Genomic DNA, 27975 nt, shown 5'->3' on the forward strand with positions numbered 1-27975 from the left:
TCAGGGCATAGACTCTACAAGCCCACGTTGTCTCCAATGCTTCACACAGTTGTGTCAATTTGGATGTCCTTTAGGTGGTAGACCCCCCAGTAGCATTGCAGCTATTGACATTTGACCTCAGAACAGCCTGCATTCATCAGGGCATAGACTCTACAAGCCCACGTTGTCTCCAATGCTTCACACAGTTGTGTCAATTTGGATGTCCTTTAGGTGGTAGACCCCCCAGTAGCATTGCAGCTATTGACATACTCAAACTGATGCACCTGGAACCTACTACCATACCCTGTTCAAAGGCACTTAAATCCTTTGTCTTGCCCATTCACCCTCTGAATGGCACACAAACACAATCCATGTCTCAATCCATGTCTTCTTTAACCGTTAACTCATCGACACTGATTGAAGAGGATTTAAGAGACATCAATAAGGGATCATAGCTTTCACCTGGATTCACCGGGTCAGTCTATGCCATGGAAAGAGCAGGTGTTCCTAATGGCTTGCATATATCATAAAATACAGATACTGAGCACACAGATGCTGATTCGGATTGTTTCGATTAGAATGTTAAAATTGACTGACTGCATGCCATCACACCATCTTGTACTATCATAAGTCTTAGTGGACATCTGTGGGAGTACAACTCACCAATTAACAGTCCATTAACATGCAACATACATTAGCATGTTTAATATTGTAATGTGTGTCTGCTATGCAATTGACTCATATATTATGGCTTTTTATTTTGGGGAGAACAGTAGCACAGAATCCAGAGCAAGATTTATTCTTGAGCATCTCATGTCTACTGATGTGGTGGTGTCATCCTTGCCCAGGGGAGGGTTGGCAGTACTGTACGCTCAAACCTTTCACCGCAGGCATGGCATTTTCACGGGTTCTTGTCCGGGGGTGGCACCCAGGCTACTGGGCAAACTAATGAGTCACAGGGGACCCGCAGATACACCACGATGCCATATTAGTGAGCGGTAGGAAGAGAGAGGGAGTACGGTAAGCGCAGAGGAGTGAGAGAGGGGGAGGGGGAGGCAGGAGCATAGGAGGGTGATAGTGGAAGCAGCTGAAGGTTTGGAGAGGGACAGAGAGGGGGATGAGGGAGGGGTTAGGATAGGATGAGAGGAAGCTGACAATGTAGTCGCAAGAGCAAGAAGAGAAATGTATCGGACGAGAAAATGAGAGAACGAGACAAATTATAGAAAGATGTGAAGAATAATAAGCATGCTCAAAGAGGGAGGAAAGAGAGAAATAAAAGATGCCAATATTATCTTGGGGTGCCCTTACAGCAAAGAAAGCTATCACATTAATTCCACCTGCTATCAATATCATTATTTTTTTACCCATATCTTTTAACCCCAGTAATGACACTGATTCACAAAGAGCGAATATCAAAGGTTCAGGAATCATTTGTAGGGGGAATGAGCTTGAAGATGCACTTAGGCAGAGAAAACATTAGGGCTGGTTGACTGCAGCAGGAACTCTATCCGATGCCTCATTGACTAAAATAAATTAGGTCGGAGCTTGGTTCCTCTGACTTTATACCAATGGATCTCACCCTTTGCACAGGTCACGTAATCTCACACACCACCCGTCCCAGTTAATCTAAAAATAATACAGAACTAATTCATTTAGGCACATGCCTGGAACATCCAATCTGAAATTGATATCGGAGAGCTCTGAATGGATCTGTCTGTACGTATGTGATGTTATCAAATAATGAACTATCTACAATGGGAGTTGGGAGAAAACTGAAAACATTTGCAGGGGTTGGAGAGTAAAATAGGGTATCAATGTCTTATACTCACCGGGCTGGTTTCCAAGACACAGATAAAAAAAATAAAAAAAATCAGTCTCCATTGAAAATGTGTCCTAGTCCCGGATTGACAAACACACTCACACACAGTCGCACACTCAGCCAGTGTTCACCCCTTAGATTAGATACAAATGTAAGACCGCAATCACATTTGAGAGTTACAGTAGTAAAGGCTAGTTACAACCTTTTATTCTCTCAAGGTAGGTTTTGATCCCTTCCTTTTCTACCTTCTACCTTTTCCAAGGCATCCTCTGAGATGACAAAAACCCGTCAAGCTACGTCCAAATCATAGGTCCAAATAGGAAGAAAATTATTCCTGAAAATTTAGTTTTTTGTTGCAGCTCCTCACCTAGCGATTACTAGGTGAGGAGACTAATGAGCAGTACAATGACAACACGGGGCAGCCCAAAATCACCTTGGAGGATCTTTAAAAATGTTTTTTTAAAACACCGTTTTCTTTGATCAAAGACACGAGGAATGAAAGACAGCATCTCAAGGTTACGAAATGCAGTGATTCCAAACAATAAACACTGTTAATGTATCTGTCATGTGTGTGTGTGTTTGTGTATGTGTCTTCAGAACGAGGGCAACTCTTCCAGTACCTCTTCCCACTCAGTCTGCTTTGGTTCATACTGATGGTTTATATAGAGCTCTATATATTGACTCTCGTGTGACAAGAGCTGGAAAGAGAGCCGAGACCCTCTTGACCGTTCAACACGGGATATATTTAATTAGCCAATTCACTCTCTGCTTTGCCACCTCAGTGAGCACAATGTGCCTTTGTATTGTTTCAAAGTAATTGTCAGTTGCCGCATCAGCACATGGCAGATCCAGGGAGGCAAACCAGAGGAATCTACATCTGCTGGGGAGCTTGTAAAAAAAATGTTAGACACCTTATGTTGGCAGAGACACAATGCTGAATCGTCTCTCATTGTCTGCTACATAACCTACACAGATAGCTTGTCTTATTCAGAAAACAATGATGGAGAGGGGTAGGCCTAAATAGCTCCAAAACAGAGACAGCAAAAAAATATTGAGGAATAGAGCCTAGAGCTTGATACATTTGTTATTTCTGTTGGATCTGTGTTGCGAAGCTTAGTCCCTCCCCCGTTATACAGTACTGTTAAGGTCTACCTTTTATCTTACTGTAGACAGTTACAAGCTGGTCTAACTCTGCATCTACATCAGCTAGAGCTGATGTTAGTTTACAGTTACAGTTTCTTGCTGTTGTACAGCTACCAACAATGACCCCCATATACTGTACCTGTGTTGGGATTCACTATAGTTATGTCCTAATATTGGTTCACAAAACCATGATAGACAAGATGGGTCTGAAAAGCCCCAAAATAGAGAGCAAAAATAAATAAATGTATCTGTACATTTGGGTAACTTAGTTTGTCATGAAGCTCTGCTCCTGGTATTCAAACCATGACCTTTTAGCTTGCTCACTATAGACATTAAGTGATACTGAATATAACTCTTCCCTTATTCTAAATAGTGCAGACCCTGTTCCACCTCATTGCTATTCTGTTTACAGTTGCTACCAACAATGACCTCGTTATAGCCTATGGGGATGCACAATATTTGTGTCCTATTATTGGTTATGCCCTGTTTATTGACCCACTGCAAGAGAACATCCAAATCCTCAAAATGAAACCGAATCACACTGGCTTTCCTTGAGTCTAATGGAGTTACAGTGGGGAGAACAAGTATTTGATACACTGCCGATTTTGCAGGTTTTCCTACTTACAAAGCATGTAGAGGTCTGTAATTTTTATCATAGGTACACTTCAACTATGAGAGACGGAATCTAAAACAAAAATCCAGAAAATCACATTGTATGATTTTTAAGTAATTAATTTGCATTTTATTGCATGACATAAGTATTTGATACATCAGAAAAGCAGAACTTAATATTTGGTACAGAAACCTTTGTTTGCAATTACAGAGATCATACGTTTCCTGTAGTTCTTGACTAGGTTTGCACACACTGCAGCAGGGATTTTGGCCCACTCCTCCCTACAGATCTTCTCCAGATCCTTCAGGTTTCGGGGCTGTCGCTGGGCAATACGGACTTTCAGCTCCCTCCAAAGATGTTCTATTGGGTTCAGGTCTGGAGACTGGCTAGGCCACTCCAGGACCTTGAGATGCTTCTTACGGAGCCACTCCTTAGTTGCCATGGCTGTGTGCTTCGTGTCGTTGTCATGCTGGAAGACCCAGCCACGACCCATCTTCAATGCTCTTACTGAGGGAAGGAGGTTGTTGGCCAAGATCTCGCGATACATGGCCCCATCCATCCTCCCCTCAATACGGTGCAGTCGTCCTGTCCCCTTTGCAGAAAAGTATCCCCAAAGAATGATGTTTCCACCTCCATGCTTCACGGTTGGGATGGTGTTCTTGGGGTTGTACTCATACTTCTTCTTCCTCCAAACACGGCGAGTGGAGTTAGACCAAAAAGCTCTATTTTTGTCTCATCAGACCACATGACCTTCTCCCATTCCTCCTCTGGATCATCCAGATGGTCATTGGCAAACTTCAGACGGGCCTGGACATGCACTGGCTTAAGCAGGGGGACCTTGCGTGCGCTGCAGGATTTTAATCCATGACGGCGTAGTGTGTTACTAATGGTTTTCTTTGAGACTGTGGTCCCAGCTCTCTTCAGGTCATTGACCAGGTCCTGCCGTGTAGTTCTGGGCTGATCCCTCACCTTCCTCATGATCATTGATGCCCCACGAGGTGAAATCTTGCATGGAGCCCCAGACCGAGGGTGATTGACCAACATCTTGAACTTCTTCCATTTTCTAATAATTGCGCCAACAGTTGTTTCCTTCTCACCAAGCTGCTTGCCTATTGTCCTGTAGCCCATCCCAGCCTTGTGCAGGTCTACAATTTTATCCCTGATGTCCTTACACAGCTCTCTGGTCTTGGCCATTGTGGAGAGGTTGGAATCTGTTTGATTGAGTGTGTGGACAGGTGTCTTTTATACAGGTAACGAGTTCAAACAGGTGCAGTTAATACAGGTAATGAGTGGAGAACAGGAGGGCTTCTTAAAGAAAAACTAACAGGTCTGTGAGAGCCGGAATTCTTACTGGTTGGTAGGTGATCAAATACTTATGTCATGCAATAAAATGCAAATTAATTATTTAAAAATCATACAATGTGATTTTCTGGATTTTTGTTTTAGATTCCGTCTCTCACAGTTGAAGTGTACCTATGATACAAATGACAGACCTCTACATGCTTTGTAAGTAGGAAAACCTGCAAAATTGGCAGTGTATCAAATACTTGTTCTCCCCACTGTATATAACAATATTCTGCATAATATATAATCATATTCTGCATCAACGATATGTTGTCATGTACTTTTAAAGCTGGCTGAGTTTCTATTGCACATTAATCTACGGAAGTATTTGTAATTAAAGCTTGACTAGCTGACATTCAGAAAACTCTGGAGCGTTCGATCTCATAAGCAACCACATAATTACTAGCTCTCTGGTAAAAAAAAAAGTCATTATAGCTGAGTTATTATAATGATGCTGTCAGTTGATTTTCCTCTCACACAGTAGCAAATAGTGTGGCTTTGAAAAGTGGGTAGAGGTAAAATGAAAAGCCTGTCACAGAGGTTACATAGTGCCCTCTGTAATTATTGGGACAGTGAAGCATTTCTTCCTATTTTGGCTTTATACTTCAACAGTTTGGATTTGAAATCAAACAATGACTATGGTGTTAAAGTGCAGACTGTCAGCTTTATTTTGAGGGTATTTTCATCCATATCGGGTGAACCGTTTCTTTGTTGTTGTACATCATCCCCCCCATTTTAGGGGAGCAAAAGTATTGGGACAAATTCACTTATGTATGTGTTAAAGTAGTAAAAAGTTAAGTATTTGGTCCCATATTCATAGCACGCAATGACTACATCAAGCTTGTGAGTACACATTTGTTGGATGCATTTGCTGTTTGTTTTGGTTGTGTTTCAGATGATTTTGTGCCCAATAGAAATGAATGGTAAATAATGTAGTGTGTCATTTTGGAGTCACTTTTATTGTAAAAAAAAGAATAGACGGATAATCCTGAAGGAATCGTGAATAATGATGAGTGAGAAAGTTAGATGCACAAATATAATACCTACAAGCCATTTTTTGAGGGGTATATTTGAGCGTCTGTAACTTTGTCACTCACCATTATTCACGATTTATTCAGGATTATCTGTAATCATGGTAGCATCCACATTCATGCAGAAGTGTTTATAAACATATTCTATTCTTATTTACAATAAAAGTGAACCACCTCTAATAAACATGCACTTCAACATAGGCATGTTAGTCAGATTCACTATTTAATCTGGGCAGGTCATCAATAACTCAGACATTCCAATGGAATGATTAGTTACAAGTCTTTTTACATGGTCTGCATTACAGCAGCTTTCAGGGTCATGTTCAGTAGGACCAAAATGAATAAACCTATTCAAAACGTATAACGGAATGAGCGTTCTTTTTGGAAAATGCTCGAAACCTGGTTTTCCATTACGTGCCTCTTGAACACAGCCGAAGGCAGATGAGTCACTGTACTCTAGTGTTGCAGTGCTTCTTCTGCCGGTCCTCCCTCTAGGAAAGATGCGTGGATCCATGGCTCTTGACCTCTGACATTAGAGTCTCATGTACGCCACCTGTAGAGAATTCAGATAGATAGGGTTAGATCTCTAAAGTGTAACAATAAGAGATACAGTATTACTTTGCGCACCTGTATATGTACATTCAGATATACAGTCAGCAAAATAGAATCTTCATTATGTACAATGAAACTGACTTATAATCAGTCTACTGTATGGATTGTTTTAAAACAATGGTGAAAACAGTGACATTTAGGTAAACAATGTGCTCAGATAAAATGAGGGTATTTGTTGGCTCGTGGCACGTCCTGTCCTTTTTCATGGTCAGATGGCTGACATAACATTACATTAAGAATAATTAAAAAAAACATAGGTCTTGCACATACACAAAATTCAAAGCCATCTCCTAGTCCTGGTTGTTTGCCTGGAAGAGGGTCACAGCTATGCCCGACTGCATCTCCAGTGAGACCGCTATATTGGGATGAGGGCATTGGCTTCACTCAAGGCTCCCTCCCGAAACGCATGACTCAGCCTGTACACCGCATCAAGACAAATTATAATTCGCTGTCACAGACTCATTTGTTAAGCCCAAAGGTGAATGTGCTACAAAATAGCTAAGCCCCCAAAGAATACAAGAAAAACTAAGCAAGAAACAAGCTACTATTTATTTCCTTTGACTGAAGAGAGTGAACCTCAACCTCTAATGTTAATGCTTTCAAGTAAGTACCTTTGAACCAGCTGCTGTCATTGATAGATGGTTGCAATGGCGCCTAGTGGCAGACGTGGTAGTTTACTCCTGCAAACGTATTCTTAATTATTTGTTTGAAGTGTTTTTTTTAATGTGCATTGCTTTTATAAACTTTTTGTTTTTTGTATTGAACACATAACTAGTTTTTCTTTTTTAAATCAACAACGTTAAAATTTGTTAACATATTTGACTCCGAGCTAATTATTTGGATTCAAATACCAGCACAGATCCTTAGATCTCATCTCTTCTTATCTCATATCTACTGCACCAAAGGCTGGACAAAAAGATACAGAAATGGCAGCAACTATCACTCACTACACTCAAGGATTCCTCAGAAGTTTTGAACATATTAAAACAACCCTGTGCAGGGAGCTGAGAGAACAATCTTATGCAATACAGGATCCTCCGGAAGAAATGCAGACAGCGAGGACGACGGCGCGGTAGGAGACTAATGAACAAACTTAAATCTATTGTGTGCACTCGCAATGCGAGCAGTAGATCATGCACACCGGATCATAAAGGACACTGGCCAGTTCTGCAGGTTTACCCTCAGGCAACTTCCAAAGTAATTCAACTGAGGCTTTTGAATGCAACATTCATAAGCAACAGAGGCTAACTACTGAATGACATCATCACTGACAGAGTTCTAGACTTTCGCTGCCTCACAGACTGAGTACACATCTCTCAACCAATTGCACTCCCATCTGGCTACACCTACCTGGACTGTCCTCGCACATCTGGACAGGTTTGCCGGATTTTCTAATCTGCAGGACTGACTGCACTGTGAAGTCTACTCCAGTACCAGCTGTCTCATCTTTTGAATGCACGGCTTTCAAAATCACTGGCTCTGTATCAGTACTTGCTGTGCTGATTGATCGGCCTCCTAAGCTCAACTTTGACTTTTTTTGTGGAACTATCTGTGGCTCAATACAACACTGCCTTGGCCTCCATACTGGATGAGGTTGCTCCTTTGAAAACCCACCTGGTGTCTTTCTCCAAATATTCTCCCCGGTACACTGAGGAGCTACGCTCTCTTTAAGCAACTGGCGATCGTCTAGAACGACGGTATAAGAAAACCGGGCTAACAGTACACGCGCAGATGTTTGAGCAACATCAGCGAGAATACAAACAGACCATCAATTCAGCTCGGACAATCTACTTCTCCCAACTGATCAGCAACTCCCGGGTGCTGTTCTCTACTGTGAGCAAGCTCCTCCAACCTGTCAACATTTCTGCTACCTCAGCCTCCCCAGAACAGTGCAACAAATACCCGTTCTTCTTCCAAAGCAAAATTGAAAACCCCCAAAACACCATCCTATCCTCTCCAAACCCTGTAGTTGATCTACCCAGTCCTACACTCCCCCAGTCAACGTTCTCCACCTTCACCACAGTCACTACAGCTGATGTAACCAAGCTTGTTAGAACAACTTGCTCACTGGACCCTATCCCTACCTCCCTTGTCAAGACCTGCTTACCTGCTCTGGAGCCTTTCTTTACGGAAATTATCAACACATCCCTTATCACCGGATGTGTCCCTCCTCAGCTCAAACTGTCCACAGTCACACCAGTACTTAAAAAGCCTGACAACATCCAGAACTACAGGCCTATTTCCAATCTGCCCTTCCAGAGTAAGCTCCTCCCTCAAACGTGCTGTTTCTAACCAACTCCAAAACCACAACTCCAAAACCGCCGCTCACAACCTACTTGAGCCCTTCCAGTTGGGTTTCAGAGCTAGACACAGCACCAAGACTCCCCCGGTAAGAGTCACCAATGACGAGCTCATGAATGCTAACTCTGGGGCTGCCATCATCTTCATACTCATACGGCGCCGAAAAGAGATGGCTGCCTCGCTTCGTGCTCCTTGGAAAATATGCAGTATTTTGTTTTTTTACGTGTTATTTCTTACATCGGTACCCCGGGTAATCTTAGGTTTCATTACATACAGTCGGGAGGAACTACTGAATATACGATTAACGTCAACTCATCATCGTTCCTACCAGGAATATGACTTTCCCGAAACGGATCCAGTGTCTTGCCTTCCACACAATACAATGGATCTGATCCCAGCCGGCGACCCTGTGCGACGCCGAAAAAGGGGAAAACGTGGCGGTCTCGTGGTCAGGCTTCGGAGACGGGCACATCGCGCTCCACTCCCTAGCATACTACTCGCCAATGTCCAGTCTCTTGACAATAAGGTTGATGAAATCCGAGCACGGGTAGCATTCCAGAGAGACATCAGGGATTGCAACGTGCTCTGCTTCACGGAAACATGGCTAACTCAAGGGACGCTAACGGAGTCGGTGCAGCCAGCTGGTTTCTCCATGCATCGCGCCGACAGAAACAAACATCTTTCCGGTAAGAAGAGGGGCGGGGGGGTATGCCTTATGATTAACGAGAAGTGGTGTGATCATCATAACAACACACAAGAACTCAAGTCGTTCTGTTCACCTGATCTAGAACTCCTCACAATCAAATGTCGACCGCATTATCTACCAAGGGAATTCTCGTCAATCATAATCACAGCCGTATACATTCCCCCCCAAGCAGACACATCGATGGCCCTGAACGAACTTTATCTGACTCTTTGTAAACTGGAAACCACACACCCTGAGGCTGCATTCATCGTAGCTGGGGATTTTAACAAGGCTAATCTAAAAACAAAACTCCCTAAATTCTATCAGCATATCGATTGTGCTACCAGGGCTGGAAAAACACTAGACCATTGTTACACTAATTTCCGCGACGCTTATAAGGCCCTCCCCCGCCCCCCTTTCGGAAAAGCTGACCACGACTCCATTTTGTTGATTCCAGCCTACAAACAAAAACTCAAACAACAAGCTCCCGCGCTCAGGTCTGTTCAACGCTGGTCCGACCAATCTGAATCCACGCTTCAAGACTGCTTCGATCACGCAGATTGGAATATGTTCCGCATCGCGTCCAACAACAATATTGACGAATATGCTGATTCGGTGAGCGAGTTCATTAGGAAGTGCATTGACGATGTCGTACCCACAGCAACGATAAAAACATTCCCAAACCAGAAACCGTGGATTGACGGCAGCATTCGCGTGAAACTGAAAGCGCGAACCACTGCTTTTAACCTGGGCAAGGTGACCGGAAGCATGACCGAATACAAACAGTGTAGCTATTCTCTCCGCAAGGCAATCAAACAGGCCAAGTCTCAGTACAGAGACAAAATCGAGTCGAAATTCAACAGCTCAGACACAAGAGGTATGTGGCAGGGTCTACAGTCAATCACGGATTACAAAAAGAAAACCAGCCCCGTCGAGGACCAGGATGTCTTGCTCCCAGACAGGCTAAACAACTTTTTTGCCCGCTTTGAGGACAATACAGTGCCACTGACACGGCCCCCTACCAAAACCTGCGGGCTCTCCTTCACTGCAGCCGAGGTGAGTAAAACATTTAAACGTGTTAACCCTCGCAAGGCTGCAGGCCCAGACGGCATTCCCAGCCGCGTCCTCAGAGCATGCGCAGACCAGCTGGCTGGTGTGTTTACGGACATATTCAATCAATCCTTATCCCAGTCTGCTGTTCCCACATGCTTCAAGAGAGCCACCATTGTTCCTGTTCCCAAGAAAGCTAAGGTAACTGAGCTAAACGACTACCGCCCCGTAGCACTCACTTCCGTCATCATGAAGTGCTTTGAGAGACTAGTCAAGGACCATATCACCTCCACCCTACCGGACACCCTAGACCCACTCCAATTTGCTTACCGACCCAATAGGTCCACAGACGACGCAATCGCAACCACACTGCACACTGCCCTAACCCATCTGGACAAGAGGAATACCCATGTGAGAATGCTGTTCATCGATTACAGCTCAGCATTTAACACCATAGTACCCTCCAAACTCGTCATCAAGCTCGAGACCCTGGGTCTCGACCCCGCCCTGTGCAACTGGGTCCTGGACTTCCTGACGGGCCGCCCCCAGGTGGTGAGGGTAGGTAACAACATCTCCACCCCGCTGATCCTCAACACTGGGGCCCCACAAGGGTGCGTTCTGAGCCCTCTCCTGTACTCCCTGTTCACCCACGACTGCGTGGCCATGCACGCCTCCAACTCAATCATCAAGTTTGCGGATGACACTACAGTGGTAGGCTTGATCACCAACAACGACGAGACGGCCTACAGGGAGGAGGTGAGGGCCCTCGGAGTGTGGTGTCAGGAAAATAACCTCATACTCAACGTCAACAAAACAAAGGAGATGATTGTGGACTTCAGGAAACAGCAGAGGGAGCACCCCCCTATCCACATCGACGGGTCAGTAGTGGAGAAGGTGGAAAGTTTTAAGTTCCTCGGTGTACACATCACGGACAAACTGAACTGGTCCACCCACACAGACAGCGTTGTGAAGAAGGCGCAGCAGCGCCTCTTCAACCTCAGGAGGCTGAAGAAATTCGGCTTGTCACCAAAAGCACTCACAAACTTCTACAGATGCACAATCGAGAGCATCCTGTCGGGCTGTATCACCGCCTGGTACGGCAACTGCTCCGCCCACAACCGTAAGGCTCTCCAGAGGGTAGTGAGGTCTGCAGAACGCATCACCAGGGGCAAACTACCTGCCCTCCAGGACACCTACACCACCCGATGTCACAGGAAGGCCATAAAGATCATCAAGGACAACAACCACCCAAGCCACTGCCTGTTCACCCCGCTATCATCCAGAAGGCGAGGTCAGTACAGGTGCATCAAAGCAGGGACCGAGAGACTGAAAAACAGCTTCTATCTCAAGGCCATCAGACTGTTAAACAGCCACCACTAACATTTAGCGGCCGCTGCCAACATACTGACTCAACTCCAGCCACTTTAAAAATGGGAATTGATGGAAATTATGTAAAAATGTACCACTAGCCACTTTAAGCAATGCCACTTAATACAATGTTTACATACCCTACATTACCCATCTCATATGTATATATACTGTACTCTATATCATCTACTGCATCTTGCCATCTTTATGCAATACATGTACCACTAGCCACTTTAAACTATGCCACTTTATGTTTACATACCCTACAGTACTCATCTCATATGTATATACCGTACTCTATACCATCTACTGCATCTGCCATGCCGTTCTGTACCACCACTCATCCATATATCTTTATGTACATATTCTTTATCCCTTACACTTGTGTGTGTGTAAGGTAGTAGTGTGGAATTGTTAGGTTAGATTACTGTTGGTTATTACTGCATTGTCGGAACTAGAAGCACAAGCATTTCGCTACACTCGCATTAACATCTGCTAACCATGTGTATGTGACTAATAAAATTTGATTTGATTTGATTTGGTCAGCCACACCATCCTGCTGGACCGCATGGAGAAGCACCTGGGCCTGTCAGACACTGTTCTGGTTCATGTCCTATCCCACTGCTCGCTACCAGTTTGTAGCCATCGGTCCTAGTAGGTGAGACAGTTGTGGTCCGACAGGGGGTCCCCCTCAATGCTCGGTTCTGGGGCCACTACTGTTTTGTATCTACATGTTGCCACTGAGAAACATCCTGAGGAAACACGGACTGGGATTTCACTTCTATGCTGATGACACTCAGCTGTTTGTCTCCACAAACACTGCCAATGCCACTGTACTCCTGGTCAGTTGCCTTCTGGACATCAAAGAGTGGATGCAGTTTAGTTTCCTGCAGTGAAGATAGAGGTCGTCCTGATTGGCACTCGCATCATCATTGACTAAATCAGCAGCTACAGCCTCAATATTGATGGTGTCAAGATCCTCCCCTCCAGTGAGGTTCACAACCTGGGTGTGATATTTGACAGTCAGCTCTCGTTTGAAGCCCACATCAAGTGTGTGACCAAAGTCTCATTTCTCCATCTATGGAACATTTGCCAGGTTACGACCTATGCTATCAAAACCTGCAGCTGAGCGACTCATCCACGGCTTAATTGCAGTTTATTAAACACCCCTTTCGTTGCCCTATCTGCCGAGTGCCTAAACAGGCTACAATTTGACCAGAACTGTACTGGACGTGTCCTCACTCACACCGCCCCCCGTGAGCACATCAATCCATGTGCTCACGCATCGACTACAAAATCCTGGTTCACACCTACTGAGCTATCCACAACTCTGGACCCAAGTACCTGTCTGCCCTCGTTCTATCCTCCTGCCTCAAACGCACCCTTCGCTCCTCCAGGTCTGTCTTCCTTCAGCAGCCCTGCAGCAGACTAAGAACGACAGGTGACAGGGCTTTCAGTTGTGTGGCTCCGCGTCTGTGGAACACACTTCCAGACACTATTAGGGCAGAGTCTCTTCCAGACATTATTAGTGCAGTGTCTCTGTCCTCCTTTAAAGGCACAGCTCAAGACCGTGCTGTTCAGAAAAGCTTTCAAGGACTTCTGCTAATTCTGTTCTCATGTCCTCCAGAGTTGATGATACCTGTATATAGCTTTGTTTTTTTGTCTGTCTATGTTCTGTTTTGTGAATTGTTGGAGCCTTGGGTGTGAGAAAAACACGTTACAAATGAAATTAATTATTATTGACACAAGGTCCTGCTACATTCCAAGAATAGTTGTGATATGCTAATGTTCTACCCAGGGGTGAAACAGTTTCTCATCACAGATTTGTCGTGAGCTCACAGCAGTTACAAATTCAAATAATGGAAATACAATTTTAGCCCGCCTCCTTTAAAAACGTATTTTCTCCCCCGACGTCCTAGGGATATATATTTTTTTAAATATATATTTGAGAGAAACACTTCTTCCAGTACCAGGATATTGCATTTGCCAGTACAGCTTAATTAATTTCTATCACTGTACTATGGCTCTTTTGTCAGAGGTAGTAGTATTCACAGCGGTGTGTTAATCTGTCAGCATTAAAAGAGCTGATATGCTATAGGCTCAGCTTTGATGCTCTCGTACAGGCGTTCTGTTATCACAACACTCAACATCTTGGTGAGGTGACAGATGGAGTATTATTTTCTTCACTTGACAAGAAAAATAACTGAGGGGGGAAAACACACAAATGATGTGTGAACGTGAATGGGCTGCTGAAGGGAAAGAAGTTTGCCTACACTAAAACTGTGTTCTGTAGGGAATAAGGCATTTCTGAAAGTGTCATCTAGTGGCGAGTGGCGCAGCGGTCTAAGGCACTGCATCCCAGTGCTAGAGGCGTCACTACAGACACCCTGGTTCGAATCCAGGCTGTATCACAACTGGACGTGATTGGGAGTCCCATTGGGCGGCGCACAATTGCACCAGCGTCGTTCGGGTTTAGCCGGTGTAGGCCGTCATTGTAAATAAGAATTTGTTCTTATCTGACTTGCCAAGTTAAATAAAGGTAAAAAAATATAAATAATGACTGAGGGAGGTTTCCGATTCTGATTGAGAGCCACAGCAACTGACTGAGTAATCTAAATTATGGGGACCAGCCACACTGACTGAGTCTCTCAAGTCATTCAGTCTAATACAATAAAGTGCGGGTTAGCAGAGAATTCTTCTCCCGAAATCCCTTTTTTCATGCATCCCCTGGCACAGAAGTAATGAAACGAGGCGCGTGTATCTGAGGGAGGTAATTGATTTCAACAATGCGCCACACTAGTGTTCCAAGACATCGTTAGGGTGAGACTTGATATAGATCAAAATGTTCCTGCATTTTGCCCCTTACATTTTTCTGTCCAGTTTTATCTTCCAGTGTGCCTCTCTGTGTGGGAGATTAATGAGCTGGCGGGCAGGGTTCTGTCTGTTCCCTGATGCAGGGGTGGCACTCTGCACTGGAACTACTTTACACCCCATTACACTACAGCACAGCTCAGAGGTGGAACACAACATCCCAGACAACACACCATTCCTCCTCCAATAAAAGAGAGGCAAGAAGGGCTAACACAATAGACTGGCACACTCACCATTTCACATGCCCACACATACGCACATCATGCACACAAACAAAAACACACACACACACTATTAAGGCTACATTATCAATTTTTAGGAGTTTTCAGCCCTCATATGCTGTGACTCTGACTATGTGATCACACTACTCTCTGGTACTACTAGGCCTACAGCAGAGCAGTGAATCCATCTCTCTAGTAGAGGTATTTAAGTGACTAAAATCAGACACTCTTCATCACTCCCCTCAGTCCCTCTTGTCTCTTCTCCATTTCAGTGACATGCAGTCTAAGTACCCCGTCCTAAAACAAGTCTCTTGTCAGCTGTAGGATAATCACTCATGATCAGGACAAGACATTGATATCCTCGATTTCCAGGCTTTCCAGCTGAGTGATGAACGGGACTTGGGAATATGGTAACGTGGGGGGAGTACGGCATCGCAACTGTAGACAATTGATGGTTTCGATGGAAAATATGTATGTAAACTAAAAAAGACTTATTGCGACATCTGGAATGTACGGAATTACTAACTCTAACGCCTATCAGACTGAAATACGACAAACTGAAGATAACTCCTTTCCTTACTTTTCCCATTTTCTCTCTCTCCCCTTTTTCTATCTAAGTGGAATTGATAGCTTCTTCCAGAGTCAAAATTGAGTTCCTCCTCCCCTGTACAGACCCAGAGGGCAAGTAACAGAGTTTTGTGAAAGAGGGAAGAAACACAAAATATGAGATTGCAGAGCCTGGCAGAGAGAGAGCGAGAGAGAGGGAGGGAGCTCTTAAACGTAATAAGCAGTCTCGTAGAGGTTTGGTACTGTCGCAGTGGTGGGAAGTGAGAACAGTAAGTAGAAAGCATTTTAACCAAAGGACCCAGAGTCATGATAACTATATAATGAGACAGGAGCCAGAGGCCTTATTTACAGCCACACTAAATATGCCGGAGCTCAAATGTTTGTTCTTTTTCACATGATTTGTGGATGTTAGGCTCCTTCAACTTCTTCAACTATACGTCTGGCTCTCAGGTGAGTGCTGCTGTGACAGGTAAAGAGGCAGGGATGAGACAATGTCGGTAATTACTGTGCAACTGTCTGGAAAGTCTTTGGAGAGTCCCTGGTGAAGTCAGCAAAGTTTACACCTCCTAGTCTTGCCTTGGTGCAAGAAAACTCTCCCTTTTCGTACAGTAGAGGAGACTGTTTCTGTGTGCACTAATAAGTTTGACTGCCCAACAGTATTGGCGGTGCTCCAGCGTCTTCTAAAGATAGTTTGTCAAAAAATCCCTCTGGACCTCTTTTCGAAAATGAGCTTTAAAAAATGGCCGCAACGATAGCTACTAGGCAGAGGCTGTAAATAATGGATAGCTGCAATATGGAATCAAACAGTGTCGTGCTCCTCCTGCCAACGGGAGAAGCTCTGCCTACATTACCCAGAGGCCCTGTTACCTGGTAGGAGTTCATGGAATGCAGCGACAGAGGGAGACAGGAAGTACTGGCTGTCAGCACCGACAACAGCTCCTGGCACGTGGTCTGGGGCAGGTCTACGGGGTGGACACCGATGTCCTTCTCCCAGGTGTCTACAACACTGGACACATACAGAGATAAGGGATAGTGAGAGAAAGAGACAAAGAAATTTAAAAAATAACGAGACCGAGGGAAAGACATGAAGAAAATGTACAACACTGCATCAGTCAGAGTAACACATAAGTCAAATATCTCTCAGAGGTTCACATCTTCTAGGCAAGGGGACATAAATCCCAGTTTGAAAAGTGTTATGATGTTAATCAAATAATTGGAATATATCACTGGGTAATGTTGAACAGCGAGAGTTTGAAAGGGATGGAGGAATGAGAAAGTGAGGGAGAGATTGATTCCCTGTCACAGGTTGTGGAAGCGATCCAGGTTTTTTCATTACATTTGGCCATCTGTGCAGTAGCTCTGTGAGAGACATGCAGAGTTAAAATGCTGATAAGCCCTTAGTATAGAAAGTAACACTCACTTAGTACACAGTGAATACAACTGCTTTTACAGTAAAGAAAAGCATAACACATGCAGCGCTGGTCATAACACTTCAACAGTCACCCAAGTCCACCTGGGGTGTAGTGTTTAGGAACCATTGTCCAAACAGAAGCATACGGCTGAAACAGGGAGGGACTAACCTGAACTTTTCCAATAAGAAACCCTCGTATTCATTGCAAAAATGTTTTTCTACGGTTTGTACTAATGAGTACACCCCTGGTAATAAATTAGATTAGTTCTGCAGTCGTCAACTCTACACTAATCAAGTCATGGCCCTCAGTGACAGACAGCCACAATTCAATTAAGCAGAGGCTCACTGATTCTCCTACCAATTAGAGACACATTACTGGCGTGCATCTCCAACAAACACCACGTCACCTCCAGTACGTTCAACCAAGACAGACGGTGCTCCGTGACTTAACACGGCTAACTGAATTAAAACATGGTCAGGGATGAATGTCACATATGTAACAGTATGTAGGCCTAGATGAAACAGATGTTTCTCTACCACTTCCCCACCTTCATATAAGCTGTCTCAGCCAATAGCCACGCTGTTTTCTTCCCGAAATGTTGGAGGAGTGATCCGGTTGAAGCTAGTGTAGGTCAGGGCTCTCCAACCCTGTTCCTGGAGAGCTAACCTCTTGTAGGTTTTCGCTCCAACCCCAGTTGTAACTAACCTGATTTAGCTTATCGACCTGCTAATTATCAACCTGCGTGCTAAGGTTGGAGCGAAAACCTACAGGATGGTAGCTCTCCAGGAACAGGGTTGGAGAGCCTTGACGTAGGGTGTTCGTGTATTCAAATCTGAGCCAGGATTTCCAGAGTATTGCAGGCTTTCTGTTCTTACCTGATATTTAATTCCACCCACCTGGTGTCCCAGGTCTAAATCAGTCCCTGATTAGATGGGAAGAATGAAAATCAGCAGTGGAACTGGCTTCGAGGTCCAGATTTGAATACCCCTGAATACCCCGTTATACTTAAAACAGCAGGCAATTTCCCATCCTACATGCAGTGAACAGCACTGATGTGATGCGCTGAGTTACGCTGTACTGTAGTGCCGTGCAGATAGGAGTGGAGTCCTCTCCTTTCATCTACAGTTTGTTAATTACAGCTCTGCTGCCAGTCTGCTGGAGGGGCTGTCACATCCTACAAAGCAAAACCAGACTTCTCTCAGGTGAAGAGGAAGAAGGAAATCATAACAGAAGTGAAGAATCCTCCTGCATGGAGGAACACGGAGCAGCCACATCTATCTGTGACTCATTTCTCTTCTCAGTTGCAAAACACCATTTTATAATTTAAAAAAATCATACTCTAGCAGAAATGCAGAGGCTGTCAGGCTGACATTCAGCAGGAGATTGGTATGGAGGCTATATCTCACTCTTGGTGTGTGCTCCCAGTGCAGGCAGAGGGAGAACAGGGGAGATAGAGGACTTTGACGGCGCTGCCAGCCTTAGTGGGTGATTGACGCTCAGAACACTGGCGGTGGCTGGGAGAGGGGACAGCATCACCTCTGACAGTCGATGACATAGTGGCAGAGAGAGAGACGATGAGGGAGTCACTGTTCAGGAGCCAGAGCTGAGGATCAGAAGAAGTCATTTAACACTTCACATCCTCTCGGTTAAAGCCACACACATTTCACCAATGCAAATGCACCGTCTCCACCTCGCATATTTCAAGCGCTCTTGCTCACACATACGCACGCACGTTCACACCTCTTACCAATATGAAGGCTTTTCCATCTGGGGTCTGGATAGAGAAACGAAACATGCTCTGGGAGGAGGACAGCTCCACCAGTCTGGCAGCTATGGTCTGTTCCAGAAACAGTGACCTGTGGAAGAGTAGGGCATAGTTAACCATCATTATGAATTCTACCTTCTGTGTCTAACATAATATTCTACATCTCGTTGGCATTGTAGTAACAAAAGGTCATATCTGTCATCTGCATAATGAAAAACGATACGTTTACATTGATTTGCACTTTGAGAAGCTGAGTATCCGTATGATGATGAGTATCCACAGATGTTACAGCAATATGCACCAGTCTGAGAAGCATCAGCATAGTTACCTGTCTAGGGAGGTATCAAACTGGCTGTCTCCCACACTGGGTCTCACTGTCACCTCTGTGATGTAGAGTTTCAGGGTCCCTGCAACATTTACAGAAACTGTTACTATTGAGCGAACCCTCATGCAGACAAAACCTGGCCTGGGCGTCTTTCCTAATGCAATGCAACTTTATTATGGTTCAAGCCCCAGGTTAGATGATAAAAGTTGGGAATTGAACTGGCAAACGAAGGGCTGCTGATCTCATGCCATTCACTGCCTTTGTGCCCTTGAGCAAGGAACTTAAGCACTAAAATTGCTCTGGTAGTGTCGCTCTGAGGCAGACGCTGTGCTGCTCCCAGCCAGTGTGTGTTTGTGTGTGTGTGTGACATTGGGTATTATGACATCAAATCAATAAATTCCTGTTGAAAAAATTGACAATATACAGTATCTATTCTATAATGACTGTTATGTACCTGGTGCCACAGCCTCTCCCAGGCCGGCTGTACAGCTCTTACAGGAGATCAGTGTACGCCTGCGGTTGGGTTTCTACAAAAAGAACAGAAAAATACAAAATAAAGACACACAGTTCTAATTTAAGTTAATCCAAAACGGAAATCGATAACCAAAATCAAACAGCCTAAAAGAGGAGAGAGCAATGGGCAGGCAGAATTCCTCTCCTCATCTCTCTTTCCACTTCCCATCCACTCAACCACAGCCACACTAAAAGGCCCAGGCTGAGCCACAGATAGTGACTAATAGATGGAGAGGGAAATCAATCCCACTCCAGATAGTGATGGAAAGAGAGAGAGAGAGAGAGAGAGAGAGAGAGAGAGAGAGAGAGAGAGAGAGAGAGAGAGAGAGAGAGAGAGAGAGAGAGAGAGAGAGAGAGAGAGAGAGAGAGAGAGAGAGAGAGAGCGGCAGAGAGATTTAAAAAAATAATAATAATTTTAAAAAAGAAAGAAGCTTGGCTTCAAACACCCGGCCTGGCTGTAGGCTCGGGTTAAAGTGGCTCACGATATGTGTTGATGTGCTGCCTGTCTGCCCGCCTCCTCAAGTTCTCTCTCTAAAAGGGAGTGCTGCTAGCTGCTGCTGGTAGTGAAGTAGAATGTGTCCATCTCATCCTGCCAGTCTCGGGCCCAGTGGGATGGGGGTATACAGATACAGTCTCTCACTAACAATGAGCCTGAAGCACATACACTGCTGATGTAACTACAGTACACTTTCCAAACACGAAAATGTTGCTTAACGTTTTGGTAGGTATACAGCACATTGGGGAGGGAGTGGGAGCGAGGTGAAACGCCAAAATTATGTATCTAACGAACATCAAAGTGATGAGCAATGCTAAAACAGCATTGATCTTCTGCCTCAGAGGTTCCTTCCTTCCTTGCCGCCTCTCACCTGTGTGTCCTGATTTTGACCATCAGCCATTTTGTTGGTGATGGGCCTGGGGCTGAGCTCCTGGGTGAGAGTCTCCTCACAGCCTCTATCCCGGTGCACAAGGAGGTGAGTGTCGCCCAGTAAACAGTCCTCCGCTCGGGGCAGCAGCTTCAGGTTGGCAAAGGGGTCCGGGTGGCAGCACCAGTCATCCACCAGAGAGCTCCAGTTGCCGTTGGGGAGAGGGAGCACTCGCTTGAACACCCTGAGAAAAATCAATGACATTACATTGTTGCACAATGGAGACTATTTGTACTGTGATGAAATTAATCGATAACTTCAATCAAAAACCTATTTGCATGAATCAATCAAAAACATATTTGCATTAACAGGGAAAGCTGGGCAATATTCCAGTTCTACCCATTTTCCATGACATAATGTCACAAACATATGTATTCACTAAGCTATGGCAGGTGTGTGTGGGTGTGCATGTATCCCCCTATCCAATGTCTCCATGACATTGGGAGATGAGCTGAGACAGACCACAGCATTGTCCTCTAGCTCAAACAGCCATCCATCTCCCTCACCGAACCCATCTTCTCCACTACTATGAGCGGCACCGCTTCTTGTGTCTGAACGGAGGACGTAAATTAACCAACAAACCAACTTCCTTCCTGGGGTCGTCTCACCTCTCCTCCAGCACCCTGGTCCCACAGGACTGGCAGTGGAAGCAATAACTCTCTTGGACCAGCAGCCTCTCCATCACACTCCCCAGGGCCTCTGTTAGGAGAGAGTAGCCACAGAAAACATAAACAACTCTATCGGCGGAAAAGAGCTTCACCTAGAGACGGCGCAAAAGTCGATAAACACTGGGGTGGTGGCGGACTGGCGGTGGTGAAAGAAGCTTGGAAGAAAGCTGCCAATCAATCTGTTTTTGATTGGACTTGTCAATGAATACCCCCCCAGCTGTCCTTGTGTTGCGTCGGCTGGGCCGGCTTCCTCTCAGCTGGAGAGGTAAATTACTCCCTCACACCATAAAACACACAGTGAACACAGGCAGAGAGATGAAGGCCTGTGGTCTTAGGGGTCTGGGCCCATATCCAAAAAGCATTTCAGAGAAGGAGTGCTCAAAAACAGATTAATTGCCAGCTTTCTTCCAAGCTGCTTTCACCACCGCCAGTCCGCTACCACCGCAGTGTTTATCGACTTTTGCCCCCTAGATCAGACTTTTTGTGGATATGGATATGACCCCTGTTCTCTCAGGTTAGTGCTGCAATGACTACAGTTAATATAAGCCAGATCTGATGAGTGAGACAAAGTAAACCTGGGGTGTATTCATTGGACACCAAACGGAAGAAAACAGACTGGTGCCAGGACAACAACCTCTCCCTCAACGTGATCAAGACAAAGGAGATGATTGTGGACTACAGGAAAAGGAGGATCGAGCATGCCCCCATTCTCATCGATTGGGGCTGTAGTGGAGCAGGTTGAGAGCTTCAAGTTCCTTGGTGTCCACATCACCAACAAACTTACATGGTCCAAGCACACCAAGACAGTCGTGAAGAGGGCATGACAATACCTATTCCCCCTGAGGAGAATATTTGTCATGGGTCCTCAGATCCTCAAAAGGTTCTACAGCTGCACCATCGAGAACATCCTGACTGGTTGCATCACTGCCTGGTATGGCAACTGCTCGGCCTCCGACCGCAAGGCACTACAGTGAATAGTGCGTACGACCCAGTACATCACTGGGGCCAAGCTTCCTGCCATCCAGGACCTCTATACCAGGTGGTGTCAGAGGAAGGCCCTAAAAATTGTCAAAAGATTCCAGCCACCCTAGTCATAGACTGTTCTTTCTGCTACCGCACAGCAAGCGGTACTGGTGTGCCACGTCTAGGTCCAAGAGGCTTCTAAACAGCTTCTACCCCCAAGCCATAAGACTCCTGAACATCTAATCAAATGGCTACCCAGACTATTTGGAAAATCAAGTTACAGCTGATTCAGGTCAAATATTCACATTGTCTGTATATCTATCAGTGTGTATAGCTTTAGGCACCAGACATGACGGGACAATTACTGAGCTGATGACTCAGTCCTTTATAGATCAGTACTGTGTGGGCTGATCAGGCTACAGAGAGCACACAGGAGGACTCCTCCACTGTCTCAGTTTGAGGGAAGGCTTCACAGCCACGGACTAACTGACTCAAACCAGATGAGAATAAATTATATAAATCAGCCATAAATAACAAATTATCTGCTGATACTGTTCCATCTTACCTGAAGTGGAGATGGTAATTAGGCTATGTGAGAAACATACATTTACATGGTAGTAATTCTCTGTCTCTGTGTGTGTGGTGTGCGTGCGTACGTGCACACATTTATTTTTAAGTGCGTCCATACAGCTAGCCTCACCATTACCTGTGTCATCTGTGTGCTGGTCCACATTGAGGCGCATTCTGAAGTGTATCTCGTCTCCTGTTCCAGGTGCCTCCCTGCAGGAGCCCTCCACGAGGCTGACCCCTGCTGGCAGCTCCACGATTAGCAGGCCCCGAGGAGTCCGGATGTGGAGGGACGAATCTCCTCCTGTAACGCTCACCTCTGCATAGCTCGTAGCCACATCTCTCCTGAGGGAGGGACAGACAGAGTCTTATTTTTCTAAACACAGGTAACAAAACATATACAATTGGATTAATGATTCAGCATAATGGCAGGCTTCTGCACAATGGCTAACAGACAAATTAGACCGCGTTCCTTGACAAGTGGATGATAAACAAGTGAATGGTAGACCAGTGTGTGTGTGAGTGTGTGACAGTACTAAAGTAATTTATCATAACCTTCCAACCTGTCCTTATCCCCCTCTACCTCCTGCTTGTTGCTGTCTCAGCTCAAAGTAGAAGTCTAATGAGTTAAGAGGAAAACTTGCAAAGAGAAAGGATGCACTCACTGCTCTGAAGAAGGGAAAAGGAAAACAGCTGTAGGCCAACTGAAGAGAGAGAAATAAAGAGATTTATATTGTGTGTGTGTGTGTGTGTAAGAAAGAGAAATGAAGGAAGAAAAAAAGAGTGGAGGGTAGGGGAAAGCGCATGTACAATGTTGGTCTAATACAGAAAATGTTTTTTTCCTCCTGGCAGCGACACCCCTGATGCACTCATGCACAGATGATATGTTGCCCTCTGCTCAATCTCTGGGTTCGATGCAATTATTTCACTAACCATGCAATGCGTCTCTGTCCATGCTTGACACAACTGCTGTCCCCCAGGAAGAAAAACATATTTCCCAGCGAAGACAGCATTAAAGACTTGGGTCGGCTGCATTGAATTTTCTCACTTCCAATCGAGTGGAGGAAGCAACAACAAACAACTGGAAGGAACCATCATCAGACTTGCTCTAAATTATTCTGTCTACATTTTACATTTTACATTTTAGTCATTTAGCAGACGCTCTTATCCAGAGCGACTTACAGTAGAGTGCATACATTTTATTATTACATTTTTACATACTGAGACAAGGATATCCCTACCGGCCAAACCCTCCCTAACCCGGACGACGCTATGCCAATTGTGCGTTGCCCCACGGACCTCCCGGTTGCGGCCGGCTGCGACAGAGCCTGGGCGCGAACCCAGCCCAGCCTGGGCGCGAACCCAGAGACTCTGGTGACTCTGGTGGCGCAGCTAGCACTGCGATGCAGTGCCCTAGACCACTGCGCCACCCGGGAGGCCGGGTGTCTACAATTAGATATTTCGACACAAGTCTACTTCATATAGGCTACTACTGCCACACCAGACAATACACAAGCGATTGGTAAAACAAGGGTCTCTAACCAGTAAACCTGCTCTTTTTTACAAGATATTATCCAACTATAGAACAATTAGGCTATGCAGCAAAGCACCGACTAGGCTATAGGCCTGACCTACAGAATCCCACACCAATAAACTGTAACACATTTAGGGGACTTTTCTGTTTCCATCTACCGTGTCTCACTGGGCCATGGCTACAGCAGACCCGGCAGACCTGCTCTCACTAGGGGCAAAAGCCAGGCCACTGGTACTTTTCAGATTGTGTTTACATAACAATGGCTAACTGTGAACTTTAACACCTTCTCACAAAGCAACTGTTTTGATAACCTATGCAGAGGTAGTTGATTCTGCTCTTCACAAGTCCTCACTGTCAGCCCTAACAGTGGAAACACAATTTCCCAAGTATCGCAGAAGGGTGTATACACTAGTGTAACACGGGTGTTACAGTCGAAAAGCAGCATTAAGTGAGAAGAGTATACATTTATTCTCAGAGATGGAAAGATTCATTAGGGGCCGATTCAAATTTGAGATAAGCAGACTTAACATGGACTTAGGTCCATAAAACATGGATTTAAGTCAAAATATTTTGTTTTAAGTCCATCTTAAGTCAACTTATCTCAAGTCTGAATAGGGCCCTAATGATGCTTTTGTTAACAGTCCAAATGCAGCATTAGGGCCCTATTAAAACAAAACATTTTGACTTAAGAGCATGTTTTATGTTCTCAAGTCCATGTTAAGTCTGACTAGCTGCCACAGCTGGAATGGCCCATTTAATTTTATAATATCAACGAAACAAAAAAATTGCCCAATGTGAAACTGTTCATTTCCTACTTCAAAACCCAGCATTACATCCATGAGAACATGTTGGCCAAATACATGTGATGTAAAGGCAGGGACGTCACCAGTTTCATAACAGTCGGGGGTCATATCTGAAGAGCAGGGACTGAGGGGGTTGTAGGTCAGAGGAGAAAAAGAGGACCTTTTCTAATATACATTTCTGCAATTCTACATCATTTTATATGACTGGAGATATTAATAATAATTTTTATACCACACAAATTGTGTGGTATAAAAAATGGCAAGTTACTCTGACGTTGAAATAGTCCTACTGAGATCAATAAAACGAACTGCCCATGTCTTAAACGCAACCAATATCATAGGCCAATGAAAAGAGAGGATACACATATTTTAGGCCTACAATATGAGGAAATTAAAGTACACCAACTTTCTGGTGCCACTCACTTATACAAACAGATTTTCCCGCAATTGTATTTTGAAATATTGCAAAAATACTTCAAAAATGCTGTTCATTGACAGCTACAACGCAACAGTCGGCGGTTTGATATTTGGCGCGCGGGCTGCAGCCTTGGTGCTCATGTGACAAAACACAATCAACAGCATAAAAAAATAAGAGAGATATTGATAATCTATGGCTATATTATGCTCTCTGGTGTAGTATTTTCAACGATTTCATTTATTTCTGTAGAGACGGGAGTAGTTACATAATTGGCACATGCATTTCCATTTAACTGCAGCACTTCCAGCACCCTGTAACGGCAGATTTCCTCCTCTTCGTCTGAAGAGGTGTAGCAGGGATCGGACCAAAGCGCAGCGTGGTTAGTGTTCATCATGTTTAATAACAACAAAAAACTTGAACACTACAAAATACAAAAACAACAAATATGAAAAACCGAAACAGTCCTATCTGGTGCATAGACACAAAGACAGAAGACAACCCAACACAAAACAGGCTACCTAAATATGGTTCCCAATCAGAGACAATGACTAACACCTGCCTCTGATTGAGAACCATATCAGGCCAAACATAGAAACGGGAAAACTAGACACACAACATAGAATGCCCACTCAGCTCACGTCGTGAACAACACTAAAACAACGAAAACACAAAAGAACTATGGTCAGAACGTGACACACCCCTTCCTGCAGCGCGATGTTTTCTTCCATGCGCTGTATTTTCCAAGGCCAAATAATCAACACTTATTATTCATTCAATTGATTGTGGTCAATAACCCCATAAGGTTATTGTGAAGGTAGGCCTACTGTAACAATAATATATCAGCAAGTAGCCTAGCCTATTACAAGATAATACATTCAGTAAGTCAATGAAGCCAATAGTGGTTTCAGCTATACTGTTATAGAAGGCCTTATGACCTTTTTAACCAATAAGAAAATATGTCAAATGACTTGAATAGCCTATGGGAAAAGTGTACACGTGTATTTACATCAGTAGGCTATGTGACTGAAATGCATCAGAAAAGTATTGGAAAGTTGGGCTATAGGCCTAATGTGTGCGTAGAGAAGTTCTGAATTGCTTTCAATTGCTAGACTAAAGACCATGAGCACTCACCTCATTTTAGCTAATATTTCCCAGCATAATTGTAACCAAATATCCAAACGGAGATTCACTGAAAACAAAAATCGGACATTGATTGATTTATCAAGATGAGTTCCCATGCGTATCTCAAAACAGCGCAATAACTCTGTACTCAATCAAAACGGTGCTGGTATTATCAGTTGACCACACATGGCAATTGCGTTACATTTATTATAACCAGCGGAGTAGTGATATTTTTTATGTACCGACATTGTATAAGATACTTTTATAATATACATACAATGCATAATCCAAATTGCACGATTGCCTACACATACTCTAAGTAGCTCGAGGAAAATTTTATATTTTTTAAATCCTAAAACTCCAAATTATGCCTACTTTATTATAAATTAGGCCTTCATCACTGTCAATCGTGAATGATAATTATTCCCGTTTTACATGTGAAACGTCCATGCTGCATGCATGCCAACCATTTGATCCAATCAGTTTCATGGGAATATGCATTTCAATCTTGAATGATGTAAAGGTGGGTAACCAGCCTAACTACTGTCTAATCGAATTTTCTAGCAGATGGAGTTAAACACAGCCACAGCATGAGAACAAAAATGCAACAACTTCAGCACAATCATCCTAAATTGACATAAACAATTACGTGGTGTTTTTGGTATAAGAGTAGCCTGACATTATATTTGGTGTGTTATGTAGAATACTAATTAATCATTAAGTGATCTTGCGAGAAATATCACCATTCTGAGAAGTGGCACCTGCAGCACTACACTCCTGATTATAACCGTTGGATGACTTCGGGAAATACACGTAACCGCAGCTCTATGAACTCAGTGGTGCATTCAGTTGACTAACGGTATAATTGTTTTACACCATTGCAGCAGCGCAAAAGTTTCGGGGTTGACCCAAAATCAATCGGGACTAAAGCCAGGTCTTGGTTAAGTCCCTGTAATGTAGGGCCCGCAGTTGATGTTATAAATATCACATAAATGTGCTTGAAATGCTGAATCCCTTTCTTTGCGTCTGTTCTGCGAGAACGCACCCCCCTCTGTCCTGTCCTGCTAGCACAACTAGCTGACATTAGCTAAGACTAGATAACGTTACCTAGCTAGAGCTTGCTAACTATTTCACAAATAATTACCGGAGAACAAGAAGACCACTTTGCAACCGCTTCCTTAGTTCGATAAACACCCAACTGGGGTCCCCAGCTCCTTTGGTATTTTCTCCCATGGCGTGTCTGTCTTTTTCTTCTATTTAACGTTACTTCTGGTACTCGCAATAGCTAACGTTAGCTGGCTAATTTAACAACAAAGACACGTGCAGTTTACTTTTTGCTTTAACATAGATAACTGAGT

At 44.3% G+C, this 27975-nt stretch overlaps 2 protein-coding genes across 3 annotated transcripts in view; one reads left to right on the forward strand and one right to left on the reverse strand.

The window, feature by feature from the left end:
* Nucleotides 1–5542: 5542 nt before the first annotated feature.
* Nucleotides 5543–27899, reverse strand: LOC139573975 (E3 ubiquitin-protein ligase E3D-like). 2 transcript variants are annotated; one of them, XM_071398010.1, is made up of 10 exons: nucleotides 27762–27899; nucleotides 22880–23085; nucleotides 21151–21241; nucleotides 20486–20726; nucleotides 19561–19633; nucleotides 19110–19188; nucleotides 18764–18872; nucleotides 18423–18619; nucleotides 16472–16610; nucleotides 5543–6482 (listed from the first exon to the last, which is right to left on the reverse strand). In XM_071398010.1, exons 1-10 carry the CDS (start codon nucleotides 27848–27850, stop codon nucleotides 6462–6464), a joined length of 1245 nt encoding a protein of 414 aa, XP_071254111.1. In that variant the 5' UTR covers nucleotides 27851–27899; the 3' UTR covers nucleotides 5543–6461. The 2 variants fall into 2 exon arrangements, with proteins under 2 accessions (XP_071254111.1, XP_071254110.1); XM_071398009.1 differs by lacking the exon at nucleotides 27762–27899 and adding an exon at nucleotides 26627–26872.
* The window catches only part of LOC139573973 (protein DOP1A-like), a 39545-nt gene continuing 34563 nt past the window's right edge, over nucleotides 22994–27975 (forward strand). Inside the window, exon 1 of the mRNA XM_071398000.1 lies at nucleotides 22994–23126. The gene's annotated coding sequence lies outside the window, so the exon portion shown is untranslated. The remainder of the gene's footprint in view (nucleotides 23127–27975) is intronic.

Source organism: Salvelinus alpinus, chromosome 4, assembly GCF_045679555.1.
Source record: "Salvelinus alpinus chromosome 4, SLU_Salpinus.1, whole genome shotgun sequence".
In the NCBI taxonomy this organism is placed as follows: domain Eukaryota; kingdom Metazoa; phylum Chordata; class Actinopteri; order Salmoniformes; family Salmonidae; genus Salvelinus; species Salvelinus alpinus.

Excerpts from the sequence above, each read along its gene's own strand:
- LOC139573975 (XM_071398009.1), bottom strand. The coding sequence starts at position 26,733 with ATGGGAACTCATCTTGATAAATCAATCAATGTCCGATTTTTGTTTTCA. Across the intron at positions 21,242-22,879 it reads CCAGCACACAGATGACACAG|AGGCCCTGGGGAGTGTGATG; the intron begins GTAATGGTGAGG and ends CTCTCCTAACAG. Across the intron at positions 18,620-18,763 it reads ATGGAAAAGCCTTCATATTG|CTCTGGCTCCTGAACAGTGA; the intron begins GTAAGAGGTGTG and ends TCTGATCCTCAG.